The sequence below is a fragment of the Tursiops truncatus genome, chromosome 12, assembly GCF_011762595.2.
Source record: "Tursiops truncatus isolate mTurTru1 chromosome 12, mTurTru1.mat.Y, whole genome shotgun sequence".
Lineage (NCBI taxonomy): Eukaryota > Metazoa > Chordata > Mammalia > Artiodactyla > Delphinidae > Tursiops > Tursiops truncatus.
Window position 1 is genome coordinate 61503744 of NC_047045.1, and position 17416 is coordinate 61521159.

General features: G+C 42.5%; 1 protein-coding gene across 4 annotated transcripts in view; it reads left to right on the forward strand.

The window, feature by feature from the left end:
• The first annotated feature begins 629 nt into the window (after positions 1 to 629).
• Positions 630 to 17416, forward strand: part of MYB (MYB proto-oncogene, transcription factor) — a 35057-nt gene continuing 18270 nt past the window's right edge. For 2 of the 4 annotated variants that reach the window (XM_004318190.4, XM_004318192.4), the window contains exons 1-9: positions 663 to 858; positions 5282 to 5399; positions 7434 to 7505; positions 9009 to 9101; positions 9348 to 9568; positions 11281 to 11515; positions 12852 to 12932; positions 13347 to 13451; positions 14749 to 15003. In XM_004318190.4, coding sequence (XP_004318238.1) covers positions 836 to 858; positions 5282 to 5399; positions 7434 to 7505; positions 9009 to 9101; positions 9348 to 9568; positions 11281 to 11515; positions 12852 to 12932; positions 13347 to 13451; positions 14749 to 15003 — 1203 coding nt within the window. In that variant the 5' untranslated portion in view covers positions 663 to 835. Of the gene's footprint in view, positions 859 to 2468; positions 2593 to 5281; positions 5400 to 7433; positions 7506 to 9008; positions 9102 to 9347; positions 9569 to 11280; positions 11516 to 12851; positions 12933 to 13346; positions 13452 to 14748; positions 15004 to 15909; positions 16273 to 17416 lie in introns of those variants that run through there. The other 2 variants (XM_004318188.4, XM_033867759.2) reach the window with 2 other exon arrangements.

The following is a 17416-nucleotide window of genomic DNA, read 5'->3' on the forward strand; positions in this document are numbered from 1 at the left end:
TGATCTTTATTTAAAAAAAACAAAAACAAAAACATAGCCAAACATTCTATGCAAACGTATGCTCCCATCCCCTACTACCTATCCCCCAATCCAACATTGCCCCATCGCCAGGGAGCTGAGTTTTAAACCCTGCAGAAAATCCAATCTCAAATGCCGGAGTCCCCCACCCCCACCCCCACCCCCCTTGCCGCCTCTGCGACAGTGAGGCAGAGCCCGGCGAGCTCGGTTCGGGTGCCCAGGAGCAAGCCGAGTGGGGCGACGGCGGTGCGGCCACCGAAAAGGAGGGGAGGAGGCATCAGTGGGACGTGGCGCGGCCCCGCGCGGCCCATGCCGCGGAGCGGGTTTTGCTCAGGAAAGGGCGCCGCCGCGGCCCCCGGCCGCCCCTCCCTGGCCCCGGGCTATCCGCCCGCGCGCCGCCTGGGCCTCGCAGCGCGCCAGGAGCAGCTCGGCGGCGCGAGAGCCGAAGGGGAGCGGCGGCCCCGCCGGCCGGGCAGCCCGGCGGGCTGCAGACAAGGCTACCGCGGAGGCGGTGGACAGGGCGCGTGCGCACTGCAGGGGCGCCAGATTTGGCGGGAGGGGGAGTGTCCAAAGCTCTTTGTTTGATGGCATCTCTGTTTACAGAGTTTACACTTTAATATCAACCTGTTTCCTCCTCCTCCTCCTCCTCCGCGACCTCCTCCTCCTCCTCCTCCTCTTTCTCCTGAGAAACTTCGCCCCGGCGGTGCGGAGCGCCACTGCGCAGCCGGGGAGGGACGCAGGCAGGCGGCGGGCAGCGGGAGGCGGCAGCCCAGTGCGGTTCCCGCGGCTCCCAGCGGAGCCCCGCGCCCGCCGCGCCATGGCCCGGAGACCCCGGCACAGGTAACGGGGATCCCGGGCGGGCGGCCGCGGGCGGGGGCGCGCTGGGCGCCAGGCGCCGGGAGAGCAGGTGGGAAATGGTTCCCGGATCTTCTGCGGGGCTGTCAGATCCTGCGAGGACCTAGAGCCCCTGCCTTGGCAGCAGAAGCCGCTCGAGGGACTGATGAATGGAAGAGCCTATGCGAGAAACGCATTAGGACGTTGGGAAGCACTCCCTGCGGCTCATTTTGCAAGTTGCACGGGGGTACGTTCTCTCTAGGGGGAAAAAAGCACGTTCCAGCCGGGGGCAGAGCGGTGCCCACCATTCCCGGGGAGCCCACTAGGTCCCTGGCTTGATGCCGCGGATGTCGGCGAGGGAGTCGCAGCGTAATTGCTGGATGCATTGCGATATGTTTGGACTTGGAAGTGCAGAGCATATGGCAGATATAGGGAAAATGCCGGATTGTATAGTAGCTGCAGGTAGTTCATGTAAATTTCATTCATTCTTTATGGAGGCGAAGAAGAGTGTCAGCTGACAGGCGGCTGGAAAGAAGCTTGTAGGGGAGGAAAGGGTCTCTACATCTGCAAATTGTTTTAAGCCCTGGTTTTGAAGGTTCTAATCATTATTCTCTGCGAGGCTTTTACTTCTAAAGCAAACATTGCACACCCGCTCCCACGCACCCGCGACGCACATGTCAACCGCACTTGGGGAGGCTCGCCGGGTATCTTGAATGAAGTGCCCTTACATTTCGGCCGGAAGGAGGGGAATAGGGAGCGGAGGAGGAAAAGACTGGTCCGAACTGTCACTTGCTGAAGCTCCCGCTTCCACCAGTCTCTGGACTTCCCGGACTGGACGCGGCGGAGCTCCCTGCGGGTGGCCGGGTGTAGTCGCTCGCTCGGCGGCCGTCACGGTTGCCACTCAACGGAAAGGGACTGAGGCGGGCAGCACCCAAGGCCGCTGCCGCGCAACCGGGACGCAATCCCCCGGAGCTCTTCCCCTGTGCAAGAGGTCCCGGCGCGGCGCGCGCACGTGGACCCGGCCGAGGTCGCCGTTCCTCCCCGCGCCCAGCTCTGCAGCCTCAGGTCGCCCTGTCGGAGGAGGGGAGACGGGACGGACCCTCGCCAGGAGGTTTTGGGAAAAAGTCCCCGGAGGCAAAGTAAACCCACCCTCTTTTCCTCGGGTTTTTTGATTTTCTTTTACTTATTTGTTTTCGAATCAGCGATCACGGGTCCTCTTGCAGAGCTAGGAAGTTGCAAAGAGCGTGGGTGTGGGCCCCGCTGCAGCACCCTCGGCCGGGCCTGGCCGGGCGGGGAGCGGCACCAAGGCATGGCCGGGTGCCGGAGAAAAAGGGAGGCGACTTGGGGGGCCGCTGGCTCCCTAAGCTTCGTCCAGGGCCCGGCCGCGCGGGGCAGGGGTGCTGCCCCTTAAGTGGTTTCACCTTCGCCCTTGGGACTTAACAGTAGAGCAACGGAGGTCACCTATTTTTTCGAGAGCGGAAACTAGGAGGAATAGGAGAAGGAGGGAGCTGGGAAGGGGTGCTGGGAGGAGGCGCGGGGGAGGCTCCGCGCCCCGAGTTCTCGACTGTCCCCGCGGGGCGGGGCCGCGCAGGTTCCCTGTGGCTCCCAGGTAGCAGAGAGGGGAGGCGGCCAGGAGGGGCGGGAGCCTTGAACCTGCTTCAGGGGGAAGAGAAACCCGGCTGCGGGCTCGAAGCCGTTTCTTGCAAGGCGAACGTCAACTCGGCAGGGATTATTAACCAGGTCAGCGAAATGAGTCTGAACCCTGTTTCTAGAATCACAGTAGCGGCCACAAGGCACTTCCTCCCGCTCCCCTCCCTTTTCCCAACCCCCAACACTTCTTTTCTTTTTCGTTTCTTTGCACGGTTTGTTTCCTTGACAGAATGTAATATTCATAGTCGTACTCTTGTAACCACACCAGGTCTAGCAGGTGGGGAGTCGGGTGCATCAAGCTTGAAATCAGCCTTTGAGAGTCTTCTGACTGTTGGGTCTGAGATCTTCTCAGAGCAGATAAAGGAAAAGTTATTTCAGGTCCTTAGTAGAAATTAATCATGCTTAGACGACCCGGACAATTTAGAACGAGGAAATCTCATGCAAAGCTCAAAGGCGAGACCCGCGCCTAGCCTGCTGATGGACCCAGGAGCTGACAGTGTGAGCAGCCCTGGGCTCGCCCTGCTCCCCTCATGGCCTCTTCAGGACCTGCGGAAGTTGCACACCAAGTTTTCCCCGAGACTTTGCTTTTGCACATCTCTGATTTTGCACATTTCTGCTTAATTTTTAAGAGTCATGGAAGATGTGGAATTATCCCTTATTAGCCCTGGAAAATACCTTACAAGTAAAATCCAAGCCCTTTGTATAGGCGAGCAACTGAGGTCGTGAGAGAGAGGAAGTGATTTGTCCAAGTCACGCAGCTAGGTGGAGGCAGAACTAGCACCTTTGCCTCCAGAACCCTAGTCCTGTTTGATGTCTATTCTCTCTCACCTGGTGTAGGCTGCCCCCTATGGGCAGCTGAATTTGTTGCTTATTCCTGAGTGTTGATCTGTTGCCCAGACAGTGGTGTCCAATTACTGATTTGGAAAACCTAGTCCTCACACCAAGGGAGGGAAAGGGGGAGGTGGTGGAGGGATGAATTGGGAGATTGAGACTGACATATATACACTAGTATGTATAGAATAGATAACTAATAAAAACCTGAAAAAAATATATAGTCCTCAGTTCTGAAAACGTGATCTCCAGATCCACCCAAACCCCCAAAGTTGAATTCAGTTGAATCTATGACTCCACTTTCAGATTACTCTGGTTTTCTTGGTATCCCTGATATTTCACAAGGGTGCCACCTCACTTGGGGGGCTTTCCAAGGAGTTCCCTATGAACCTTTCAAAAGCTCTAGGATTATAACTTTTTTTTTTCCACCTTATGATGCTTGTGCTTTTTATTAAAGGGAAACTACTGTAATTTTTAATCAGAAGTTGGTTTAGAGCCCCTTGTTGACAATGTGAAACAGGATCAGGCTCTTGTTTAAAAGGATAGGTACTAAGTGAAAGATGGTTATAGATTATAAACACAGTTTAGTGGTCTTTTTTGTGGTGGCGTTTTAAGTTTGGATCACATCCTACTTATCGCTATGCATCCTGGACCTTCAGATTCTTTCCCAAAATAATAGTTTTAAATTATAAGAACCTCAAATTCAGGATTTTGGGTAAGCATTTTTGCTTGCTGGTAAGGGATGGGTAATATATACTTGTAAGTTACTTTTGGAAGACAAAACCTGATATGAACATACATTTTCCTTTTAGAATAATGATCTGCATTATGATATTGCTTTATATCATTATTTTTATCGTTCTTAGTTTGATGGAATTCTCAATATTACAATTATAAATTTTAGTAAATTTTTAAAGATAGTATAATTTTTCCTCATATCTTAAGTTTTATAAGTAAAATTATAACTAAAAGTAAACTTGCTGTAAAATGACTCTCACCTATCCATTAATAAACATTACGTATAAAGTTACTTCAAAAGTCATCAAAATTTATAGTTTTGGTCAAGTAGGTAAAAGAAAAAACTCTTTTGAAAACAGTAATGGGTTCCTTTTAAACCCACCTGGGGGAATCCCTCAGTTTTGAATTAGGTACATTTTAAGATCTTTCAAAAACCATTCAGTCAGAGGTAGAAAAAACATGAGTAAGATTCTGACTATCATGTGGCCTAATTATTCACTTGGTTACTCTGGAAACTGAGGATTGTAAACGTGGCCACAAGTTGGATCAACCTGGCCTGGAGTTTTGAACTGTTTGGTATTAATGTTATCTACAAAGCAGTTTGATCACTTGATCATTTATCCTTTGTCAGGTTTTTAAATCCTTTCCTTTTAGATTCTCTTAATCTTCTAATCTTTAAGGGATGACTATAATTACATTGTTGGGTGCATTACTTCTTGAATTTTTTTCTCTTAATAAAACACCAGTCCCATTAGGATAACATAATGGAGGTTTTTTTAATTGTATTTGGGAAATATTACTTAAATGATGGGACGTATACCAAAGGTTTTGCGAGTGTACTTATGTAAAGGACATGGGCTCTCGTTCCTTTTATTGTCCTTAACATTAAGTTTTAAACTTAAACCTTCATTGGTTGGAAGGTTGCCAATTGTGTAACTTGTCACTGGTCTAACATTAACAGCAGGTTTAAACACGCAGAGCAATAGAAAGTACCAGGTCCTTTGCCGTATCTGTGGATACCAATAACAGCAGAACCAGTTTACAATCCTAGAGCAACAGAGTGCCAAAAACAGTCTCGTTATGCAAGTTTTCAAAGTTTTATCTTCGTAACCTTTGAAAAGATTGTTGAGGAGTTTTGGTGTAAGTTTTGTAATCCAGTCGTTTGAATCCTCTTGTTTCAGTCCACATCTGCCCATTTTTATTTCTGCAGCATCTACAGTAGTGACGAGGATGATGAAGACATTGAGATGTGTGACCATGATTATGATGGGCTGCTTCCCAAGTCTGGAAAGCGTCACTTGGGGAAAACTAGGTGGACCAGGGAAGAGGTAACTAATCACGTAATCAAAACATGGGGAAAAACCTAGAGTGCATCCATTTATAAAGGACAAAATTTCAGCTAAACTACAGATGTTCAAACTCCTTAGCGGGCTCTCTGACTCTTATCCTAGCCTGCCTCACCACTCCCCCACATGGACACTATACCATCCTTTTCCAAACTTTTTGCAGTTGTTTGAAGGTCCCCTCCTCACTTTGTTTTATCTGTGTTTCCTTCTGCCTATTCTGTTCTTGTCCCTTTGCCCCACAAATTCTTACTACTTCTTTTTTTTTTTTGGGTTCTCGGGCCTCTCACTGTTGTGGCCTCTCCCGCTGCGGAGCACAGGCTCCGGACGCGCAGGCTCAGCGGCCATGGCTCACGGGCCCAGCTGCTCCGCGGCATGTGGGATCTTCCCGGACCGGGGCACAAATCCGTGTCCCCTGCATCGGCAGGCAGACTCTCAACCACTGCGCCACCAGGGGAGCCCCTTACTACTTCTTCATCACTTGTGAAGACATCACTTCTTCTGTGAAGCCATCCTTGGCTTCCCCAGACAGGTTGGATTCGTCCTCCAACCAATGGATACATACATGTTCTTATTTATTGTTGCTGTAATGTATATGCCCCCCCGCCCAGTAGACTGTAAGTCTGCTGAGGGCAGAGCTAAACGTCTATTCATTTTTGTGTTCCCTGAACCCAGAATCGATTGCCACAAAGTGGAATATTAACAGATGTTCCCTGAACAAATGAATGAATTGCTATTTCCAAAAACAAAACAAAAGAATAAAGCAAAACACTCACAGAACTTGTCTTGTTATAATGGGTTCATTTAACATTCTTGATATATAATATTACACAGAGGAATATATGTGGATGTCTGTTCTGAAAGCATTCAAAAATGGATGGAGGTATGTCTCCTTCTCACCTCTGTTTGTCTGCTAGCTTATCAAATCTTATCAAATCTCTATGGGAATGGAAAAATGCTTAGGAGGCAAAATTATTAATGTAAGAGAAAAGTTGCTTTTTTCTTCCAAGTTCTTTAAAAAATTTTTGCTACCAATTGTAGAAGATTTCATGTTAGAATAAATGGTATTGACTCTTCTTCGGTTTCATCCTGTCCTCCTTCACTTAAACCAGAACTCTCATTGACAGGCAGACAGAATTTCCAGTGAGGTCCATAGGAAATCCATAATTTACCTATGGAAATTGTGCACTTGGGTGATTCTCAGCGATTTAGAAGTTCTGTTTGTAACACTGGTTTCCTAATTGCTGTGACTGTGTCATAGCGAGGACTCACATTGTGTGTGAAAGTTACCTTTGCAGAAACATGAGGATTCTCTTTTGCTTGAACATGTTTAGAAAGACACTTGTGAACTGAAAGAGTTCACCCTGACGTTTAGCGTCTTCTGTGTTCTAATAAGTTTGGTCTCATTTAAATTGTCAACACATTGATACAAAAGCTGAATGATTTTCTTACATCATACATGCCTTCGAGTGTAATTAAGAAAAGTGATCTTACATTTTTGTATATGAAAGAGGTTGAACTTACTAAATGTTAGACTAGAGCTTGAACTATTTCTTACTGAGAGTCTATCTATTGCCATAGTTCAATGTCTCTTACGTCAAACACTGGCGTTCATTACTTTTTTCCCACAAAGTAAAATTTTAAAAGTTACCATATGTTAAACATTCAATGCGCCAGGCATTATGCTAAAGTTTTGCATAATTAACTCATATAATCCCCAAATAACCCTGCTGACATCATCGTTTCCATTGTACAGATGACAATACTAATGTCCAGAAAAGCAAAATGATATACCCAGGTTTATACAGCTAATCAGTAGCTGAGTTAAGATTCAAACTCTGGTCTGTCTGACTCTAAATAAATCTATGCTGTAAACCAGTATATCACCTTAATATTTGTTGAATTTGGTTATTTTTGAGAGATTTTTTTTGGTGAGGGGTTGGTTCCCCTTTAACTCTAACTTGAATAGAGTTGTACAGTAAATGACTGATATCCTAGGATTACCTTTAAATGTCTTAGGATGAAAAACTAAAGAAGCTGGTGGAACAGAATGGAACAGATGACTGGAAAGTTATTGCCAATTATCTCCCGGTGAGTTAGTAATTTTTTTCTTTCTGTAAAAGGAAATCTTCTCCCAAAGATTTAAATAAGATATTGTAGGAGATGATATTAAGACATTACATATTTGCTTGTATATAAGAAGTAAGGGAGAAATGCCTTATCTGTAACTTATATTTCTTTTGTAATGCATATAATTAAAATTTCTAAATATATTTTTAAAGGATTTTTACAATGTATTTTAAACGTTTGCTTCTTATTTTATCTTTTAATTTTTTAGAATAATATAAATTAGCATTTTGATGATTTGTTGTATGGTAGATGACTAAACTCATGGTACTTCCCCCAAGTCAGCTTCTTTTAAATTTCCTATTTTTTCAATAGCCATAATTTTGGTACCCTGGTTTAAAATTTTGGCGTTCTTTTAGACTTATCATACTCCCCCATCCCCTACAATCAAGCGACGATTAAGGAATCTGGGATTCCTTTGTTTATTCTTCTCACCGTTCCGTATGTTCGGCCCCTTTCCCTCTTCTCTGGCCGATTGCATTGCCTTCATAACTGGCTTTCCTACTTGTAGCTTTCCACTTTCCCATACATTCCAGACACCACTGACAGATGGAGCTTCATAAAATGCAGCTGTACTTTACTTTTCAAAACTAGCAACAGTAACTTCGAGTCTCACACATCAGGTAAACTGCCTGGCACATGAGGGCCTTCCCATATGCCTCAACTTACAGCCCCAGTTCTGTTTCCTACTTCCCCTCTGTAAGCAGGTTTGGTTGAATTCATTTCTGCTTTCCCTTCTGAGGGCTTTTGTCCCTGGTGATGCCACCTCCTAAAATGTTCTAGCCATCCTTCAAAGTCCATGCCAAGAGCTTTTCTGTACTCCTTCTAAGGAAACATAATTTCTCCTCCTCAGAAGATGCTCCTTTTTCCACCTCAATATCATTTTACTTTGGTCTCTTCTTGCATATGAATCAAATTCTGCCCTCTGTTAGTTAATTATATATTTGTCTTTTACTTCTTACAAGACTATAAACTCTTATAAAACAGGGCCTATCTTTATTCACCTTTGTTCTTTCCACAATATTAACACTTGTGGTCCTAAATTGAAGCACATCTCTTAGTTTGAATGGGAATCAAACTTGAGTCATTTAGAGTGGGTTTCCATAGAAGTCCAACATCAATATGGAATCGCTAAGAAGTCCTAATCCATGTGGGTACTTCCAAATGCAATACACTGCGGTTAAGGTTAAGTTAAACTGACAACCAGGTATACAGTACGATGATCCTTTAGTTCACATGGCAGGACTATTTCCCTGAGGATGCAGAGCTTCTAATTTTAGATGCAACTTTGATATATTCTTTGTATGTTCTTTAGCTGTAAGTAATGGGCTCTCCAGATATGCCCTGAACTATGTTCTTGAATGTTTTCACTGCATATTGTCCGTGTGTGATTTTTATTACAGCAGTCTTCATGTGCTTATCACATCGTATCTGTATGACAGTGCACACTTTATCTTATTTGCCTAGAATCGAACAGATGTGCAGTGCCAGCACCGATGGCAGAAAGTACTAAACCCTGAGCTTATCAAGGGTCCTTGGACCAAAGAAGAAGATCAGAGAGTAAGTTCTTTCTCCGTTGGTGTGTGAATCACAATTATGAATATTCCCCAACATTGTTGACTGTTTCCCAACTTGAAGAAACAGGTAAAGTGTGCAAACAGGAAGCAGAGGACTCCATTCCCATATTTCCCATGAATGAAAGAGGATTTTTAGAAATTTTCTAAAGATCTTGTAACATGAAGAATGATTACACTGACTCATTACATAACATTAAAACATAGGTTATTTTTGTGTGTTTATCTGAAGGTGATAGAGCTTGTACAGAAATACGGTCCGAAACGTTGGTCTGTTATTGCCAAGCACTTAAAGGGGAGAATTGGAAAACAATGTAGGGAGAGGTGGCATAACCACTTGAATCCAGAAGTTAAGAAAACCTCCTGGACAGAAGAGGAAGACAGAATTATTTACCAGGCACACAAGAGACTGGGGAACAGATGGGCAGAAATCGCAAAGCTACTGCCTGGACGGTAATAATATGTCAAAAAATATATTGATTGGGAAGAATGAGGGAGTGGGTATTGAACATTCTGCTTTAAAATGTATGGTGAGTGAATTACATTTTATCGATGGTAAATGTTTCACAAGATAAACTAGATCCATAGCTTTTACAAACTGGAAGAGATCTTAGAGTTTACCTGGTTGAGGACTTCCAGAATCCACCCAAAAGTGAGCTTGGGCCAACTTTCCTCAGCCTCAGTTGCCCCATTTGCAAAACGGGGTATAACCTACTTCGTAGGGCCAATGCTAGTATCAAGTAAAACAAATGTCAGAGCACTTTGTAAACTACAAAACTCTAAACACATAGAAGCAAACCAAGGGTAGACAGTTTGTCTCTGGTCTGAGTTCACACAGCTGGTTAAGTGAGCAGAAGGAATTTAGCTACCATTTTCCTGATACCATGTTCATTTCATTATACCACTTGGCTTAATTTTTTCTTTTGAATAAAGAAAGACTGTATTTCTAGAATTATCATACTGCTTCCAGGTTTTTAAATAATGTCATTGTTAAGCTTTCTTTTTAATGAACAAAGCACGAAAATGACCTCATTATGAGGGATATCTATGGAAGCTCATTTTTGTCCCACTTTCCCCATTTAAACAGTTTATAACGGATGTCATTTAGTTTGGAAGATACTAATTATAAATCTTACATTAAAATATTGTAGGATAGGAAACATTTTAAATATTTTTATTCTTGAGCTTCATAACCCCAAAGTGGAGAAAGGGTCATTTCAAAGAAGGCTGTGGCTCTCATGGTCTATGCAGTGTTCTCTTGTGATGTTCTGAAACATTTCCTCCCTCCTGGTTCAGTATAAGCTTAGAGAATTCAAGAGGTTGATAAAAGGAGGCCTTTTCTCCCATATGGTCTGAAAGGATATGCTGTTGATTCTTCCAGAAATTTAAGGGGCAATTGAACTTCCTCTTTCTTTAGCATACATTCCCCCACCCCCATCGAAATAGTAAAAGGGAGGCTTAAAACGGTTTTTTTGAATTGAGAAACTGTTTTCCTGAGAATTGAAAAACCTTAGTAAAAATGCTTTGCAGTTTGAAAATATATTGGGAAGTTAGCCTCTTTCCCTTCGGGATCCCATTTTGCATTTTCGCCTCTGGTTATGGTTCCATTTGCCTGGTTATGGAACCATTTGAGGTAGTTTTCAAAAGGTGGGCATTTTTTTTACTCAGAATCTCTGGCTAGTGCTATTCTAGATAAAGAGTAGACGCTGAGACGGCAGCAACGTCATTATTGCTCACCAAACTTTACTGAGTGCCTGTTGTGATGTGTAGGCCCTGCTAAGCCACGCTCAAAGGAGTAATTTTCTAGAACAGCCAGAACTTTCAGTTGTATTAGAGTCTTGTATCACAATCAGAATAAACATGAAGGGTGTTTTATTGGAAATATTCTTAACAAGGAAACAAAATGGCTAAAAGATTTCAGCATTTATAGAAAACTATGTAAGTTCCATATTATGTAATTTAGAGAAACCTATCAATTTTTAATTAGGTGATAGTGGAAGCATGATTTTTAGGAGGCAGAGAAGACAGAAACGATTAAAAGGAAAGAAACACTCGTAGTGGACCAAAAGAAAGGGTCTCTGTTAGAAACAGTTTTCTGTCAATTAACTGTAATCTGAATTGAAATTTTTGTTTGTAAAATGTGTATGTGATATATTTCTGTGCAGAACTGATAATGCTATCAAGAACCACTGGAATTCTACCATGCGTCGCAAGGTCGAGCAGGAAGGTTATCTGCAGGAGTCTTCTAAAGCCAGCCAGCCACCAGTGGCCACAAGTTTTCAGAAGAACAGCCATTTGATGGGTTTTGCCCATGCTCTACCTTCAGCTCAACTCCCTCCAACTGGCCAGCCCTCAGTTAACAATGACTATTCCTATTACCACGTTTCTGAAGCACAAAACGTAAGCCATTCCTCAGAATTTAGTTTAATGAGAGAGATGTTATTTTAGCTCCAGGTAATAATGATACCTTTCAGGTGCATACTTCTCAGCTTTCATGAACATGACCATGATCACGATCAATCGAGAGGGGTAGGTGTTGTTAGCCCTGATACGGATCCAGAAATGAGGATGTTAAGTGATTTGTCCAGGGTTACACAGCTCATAGAGATAGTACAGACTAAAACCCAAGTTGTTTGCTTCTAACTTGCTGCTTCGAATCTAATTTGGGAAGTTAGCTTTTGGATGTAAATTTACTTATCAAGGTACTGCTGAAGAAGAATGGGGGTATGGAGGTGCAGTTGTATCTAATACTTTTCTCTGCTCAAATGAAAAGTGAATGTAATATTACATTTAAAGAGGAAATAGTTTGACCCTGAAATTTAACAGATAATTGTAAGTTCAATTCTGGTAGTGATCTAGCTGAAGTATCTTAATTTATTCATTCAGTAAGTGTTTACCTTCTTACTGTGAATCAGGAGCAGTTTTGTGACTGACATCTGACATCTTTTGTCTTCCTTTGAATCGGTGTGATTCTTTCTTCGTTTCTTGATATTTATATTTATGGACAAAAATCTTCAAAATGGGTGGGAAAAGAAGAATAAAGAGAAAAAAATCAAGAAACTTGAATCTTAAAATCAGCAATAATAAATGGTGAAACTTATCCAAGAATTCAGAGCTCATAAGCAAATTCTATGCAAAACATATTAGTAGCTTTTACTCTTCTCTGTCTGTTCCATATATTTGACTACAGACCTTCCTGACTGGTCTCAGGTGAATGAACTATCTTAAGAGGTGCTATACTCTTTCCTAAAGCTCATAATAGTTCACAGAAACATATTTTTATTTATAAACAGCTAGTGCCATCCGTTTTTACCATCAAAACTTTCATACACTCGTGAATGTACTTTAGATTATATTTTTCTTTCTGTTTCACTCTAAGGAATACTTCCTATCAGGATCGATGAGCACCTTAAATTTCTTTCGCTCTGTTGCTTTAGCTCTTTAACAATTATTAAAGGCTTGGCTAAAATTTCAAATTGGAGTTGGGTTTTATTTATTTATTTTGCTTTGTGAATTTTATCAGAAAAGTGTTTGTTTGTTTGTTTTCCTTAGTCCTAGAGCAAAACTTCAGGAAGCCAACAAGTCCCCTGAAGCACGTGTAACCATGAATGTCTCGGCCTTTGTTTGTTTTGCCTTTTTTTAAAATTTAATTTTATTTATTTTTTATACAGCAGGCTCTTATTAGTTATCTATTTTATACATATTAGTGTATATATGTTTTGCCTTTTTGATGTAGGTCTCCAGTCACGTCCCATATCCTGTAGCGTTACATGTAAATATAGTCAATGTCCCTCAGCCAGCTGCTGCAGCCATTCAGGTAAGCCCATTTTAAGATCATTTCATGAAGAAACTCATTAGCTACTCAAGGCACAGTTCTGTTTCTTTCATCCCAACGATTATTTGCACCTGATCCACTGAAGTTAAAAGAAAAGGGGGCTGTGGGGAGGTGGGCAGAGCTCTGGCCAGCAAGCTACACTTCAGGTTCTCTGATGTTAGAAGTTGAAACAACCCCTCCGTCAGCATCTCCTCTAGCCTCAGGTTTCACATCCCTCCCTTATGTCTGGGATAACATTCAGAGATTTCTACAGTGGCCAGATTCCGTTGGCGTTTGTTCCACGCCAGGGCTCTTTGGGTTCTGTGTGGTCCCTCGTGAACCTCGGGCCACGATCATTGTATTTACACTTTCTCACCAGATCTTTGTCTTTTTTTCTCCCTTAACTTTTAATTTCAGAGACACTATAACGATGAAGACCCTGAGAAAGAAAAGCGAATAAAGGAGCTAGAGTTGCTTCTAATGTCAACTGAGAATGAACTCAAAGGACAGCAGGCACTTCCAGTAAGATGTCACTGCCTACTTGATCTGGGCGGGGGATAACGCTTGACCCCAGCGCTCTTCTGTATCTTTTCCCTTATCTTCTAAATATCACATTAATCAAGACTCTGTATATCCACTAACAATGTTTAAACACTAGAGGTTGCTTGTAATAAAATGCAGTTGGTATCACGATGTGCGTTGACTAAGTTGGAAGTAGTCCTTTTGTGTTGCCATAGAAACTCAATATCCATTTGTGATTCTCATTCTTGATTTTTCTTTTCTTCAGAAGGACTGTAATCAATTCAAAGACTAGCAGAGAAAAAATGAAAATTTGCAATTTTTTTTTTTTTTTACAAATCTGTGTATCTGTCGGGTACCTATTCATTCGATTTTTTCTATTATTCTTTTAAGCTAGATTTTCATACTTTATAATTTCAAATATGATTTGATGTATGTCCAGTATATACATGTAAAAAAAGATATATATTAAATCTCTCCATAAGCAACATAAATGTCTCTCTTTTGTTTGCACACACAAAAGCTGTGTGGACCATTACTGAATTTTGACATCTTTTCTAGTGTTTGGGCAGCAAACTGGGAAAGCAGCTTGCACTTTGTAACGTGCAAGAGAATAAAAGATGGGATACCCAGTAGGTATTCTGAGGAGTAGATTTCTTTTTGGTTAAATAATAAAATGATTATGTGCATATGATAGTTCGACCACTTTTTAACTTTAGTTAATGTTTTGCAATTTCTCCTGTTGCATGGTCATGCTGAAAGGAGACTTCTGTTAATTTGCTCTTCTGCTTTCCTAACCACGTTGATTTGGCAGCCCTTCACTGCATCAGTGCAATCTGTAGCATTAAAAAAGGAGTAGAAGCCACAAGAATATATGCAAATAAAAGCAACTCTAACTCTTGAATCCTCCAGCCTTTTTGTAGGTTAGAATGAGAATAGCCCACTTCTTAATTTGCAGCAAACCTTTATGATCCTATTGGAAATTATGTTAAAGTAGATTTTTAAGACATTCCATGTGAGAGTTGTACTTGGTAACATAATCCCTCTATTTGCAGTTTTAACAAGATGATGACAGTGAAGGTAATCCTATAGATGACAGGCTATACCATTATTAAAAAGCAGGGTCTTGCATTGGTAGAAGGAAACATCTTGACAACTGTCTCATAGGCGCAAGTTTTGGATGATGCAACAACTTTTATCTTTCCTCTAACAGCATCTGATACCTTGTGCAACTTCATTGCTAAGTTCCTTCTCCCTTTTTCCTCCCCGCTTTTTCTTTATTCCCCCACCCCCTCCTTAGACACAGAACCACACATGCAGCTACCCTGGGTGGCACAGCACCACCATTGCCGACCACACCAGACCTCATGGAGACAGTGCACCTGTTTCCTGTTTGGAAGACCACCACTCCACTCCATCTCTGCCGGTGGATCCTGGTTCCCTACCTGAAGAAAGCGCCTCTCCAGCCAGGTGCATGATCGTCCACCAAGGCACCATTCTGGACAATGTTAAGAACCTCTTAGAATTTGCAGAAACACTTCAATTTATAGATTCTGTAAGTAGAATTTTTAAGGCAAGCTAATGTTTTTGGAAGGGGGATTAGGAAACTCCTCAAATTGTTGCCATTTTCTATGGCGAATATCATGTTACTAGCATATGTTAACGTAAACGTATGACTTTAGTTTCTGTGTATATATTTTTTCAATATCTGATTTCTTAGGCTACCCAGATATAAAGGTAGCTTTTCACATATTTCCTTCAAAATGCATATTTTTAAAAATAGTAAAGTTAATGACCTATAAGTAGAGCTTGGGTAATAGGAATGATATTTGGATTATTTTAAACTTGTTTTTTTGTACTTTGTTTACTCCTTTGTGTTTCCCTAAAATTGTGCTTTGCTTTTGGATAGCACATTAAGAATTATGTTCACTCGGAGCTTAAAGCCATCTTTCAATATATGTGAATTGGTAATATGTTCATTTGTTGGCGCATGGCTTTCTCCACAAAACATTGATTACCAGTCCCAACGGATTCACTGAGACAAACCATCTCTGGTGAAACAAACTTGAATTCAGTACCACAAAAGCAGACACTCAATTCATTTCCTTTGTTTCCCGGTTGGTTAAAAAGCATTTACTGCATCCCCCATCAGACAGAGGATGAACATTGCCAAAATGTGCTATCAAAAAGTCTTCTTTTTGCTTTGAACTGCATGCAAATGATAGAGTGCCAGGAGGTCCCTGCAGCACCAGGGTAGGGCCAGCCTTGAGGCAGCATGGCAGACGCACCATGCAGTGTACCAGAACAACTGTTCATCCCGAAGCTGTTTCTCAGGAGGTCAAGCAAGTGGGCCAGGTGTTTTCTTTGCGTTCAGCATCTCTTTCTCAGTGCTGTGTTTCAGGTGATGGCACACATCATGCACACACTGTCTCAAAGTTCTGTGCCTCCCACATTGTTTCAGGATCCTTCATCGTGGGGTGATCTCAGCAGTTTTGAATTCTTTGAAGAAGCAGCTTTTTCACCTAGCCAACACCACGCAGGCAAAGCCCTCCAGCTTCAGCAAAGAGAGGGCAATGTGAATAGGCCTGCAGGAGAGCCTAGCAAGAGGGCGAACAAACGCAAGTTGAGTGAGGGTTCACTTGACCTGCCCAAGCCCTTCCCTCCTGCGAGGCCCAGCACAATTCCACGGGTCATCCTTCGAAAAAAGCGGGGCCAAGCCAGCCCCATAGCCACTGGACACTCTAGTTCCTTGATATTTGCTGACGTCAGCAGTTCAACTCCCAAGCGTTCCCTTGTCAAAAGCCTACCTTTCTCCCCCTCGCAGGTAGAGCACAATTTCTGCACAGCTGTTACTAATTTTCAGCAGACACCTGACCCTTAATAATCTAGAAACTAATCCTTTGGAACAAATGACTCATTACTGTTGTCTTCACTGATTTCATTCCGTTGTTGCCTCTGGCTGTTGCTAAGTCATACTGCCTCCCAGAGTGTAGGCCATCTGTAGATGGACTGATGATTTTGTCATAATTCTCTCTCTGACTTTTTGGTGATTCTAAAGAGAGTTAGTTGCCTGGGATGTGCTTTTATTTCCTTCAACACTAGAGTTTAACGTTTCTACTCCTTCCTCTTCTCCCATCCCTTTAAAAACTTTAACAGATTTTCTGCCTCTTTGTTCACTTATTGTTATGTGATTCACTGACCCAGGGGAGGAGGGAACCAAATTATGTTTAGATAACATTTGAGCTGCAACGGGAAAATTTAAAGGTTCCAGTCCATCTTTAAGTGAAAAAGTTTTGGGAGAAAATGAGGAACAAATGCTTAAGAAAAACAACGTATGTTTTAATTTCAATTTCTCAACATTGGCTCTTCTGAGTCGTGCCATAATATTTTATTGGCAGTTTTTGCCAATGAATGTTCTTATTTCATACAGCTTTTTTAAGGCATGGAAATTATAATTTTTATCAAAGACTTGTGTTCCTTAATTATGAAAATAATTGAAGCTAAAGGATAATTTGGCACTTTAAAACATTTTTCCAATTATGCCTGTCGAGTCTGTTATAAGAACAACTTAGGTATGAGCAAATGATATGCCCACTAAAAAAAGATCTTCTTTTTTTGCTTGTATTTTCCAAACCCTGTTCTGAAGTATATTAGTTCTACAAGATTTTAATGATGTTCCAGAAAAACATCTAAATATATAGGTATATAAGTTTGGGAAACACTGAATCAAACAAAATTAAAATGGTTTGTTTAGGGCTTCCCTGGTGGCGCAGTGGTTGAGAGTCCGCCTGCCGATGCAGGGGACACGGGTTCGTGCCCCGGTCCGGGAGGATCCCACATGCCGCGGAGCGGCTGGGCCCGTGAGCCATGGCCGCTGAGCCTGCGCATCCGGAGCCTGTGCTCTGCAACGGGAGAGGCCACAACAGTGAGAGGCCCGCGTACCGCAAAAAAAAAAAAAAAAAATGGTT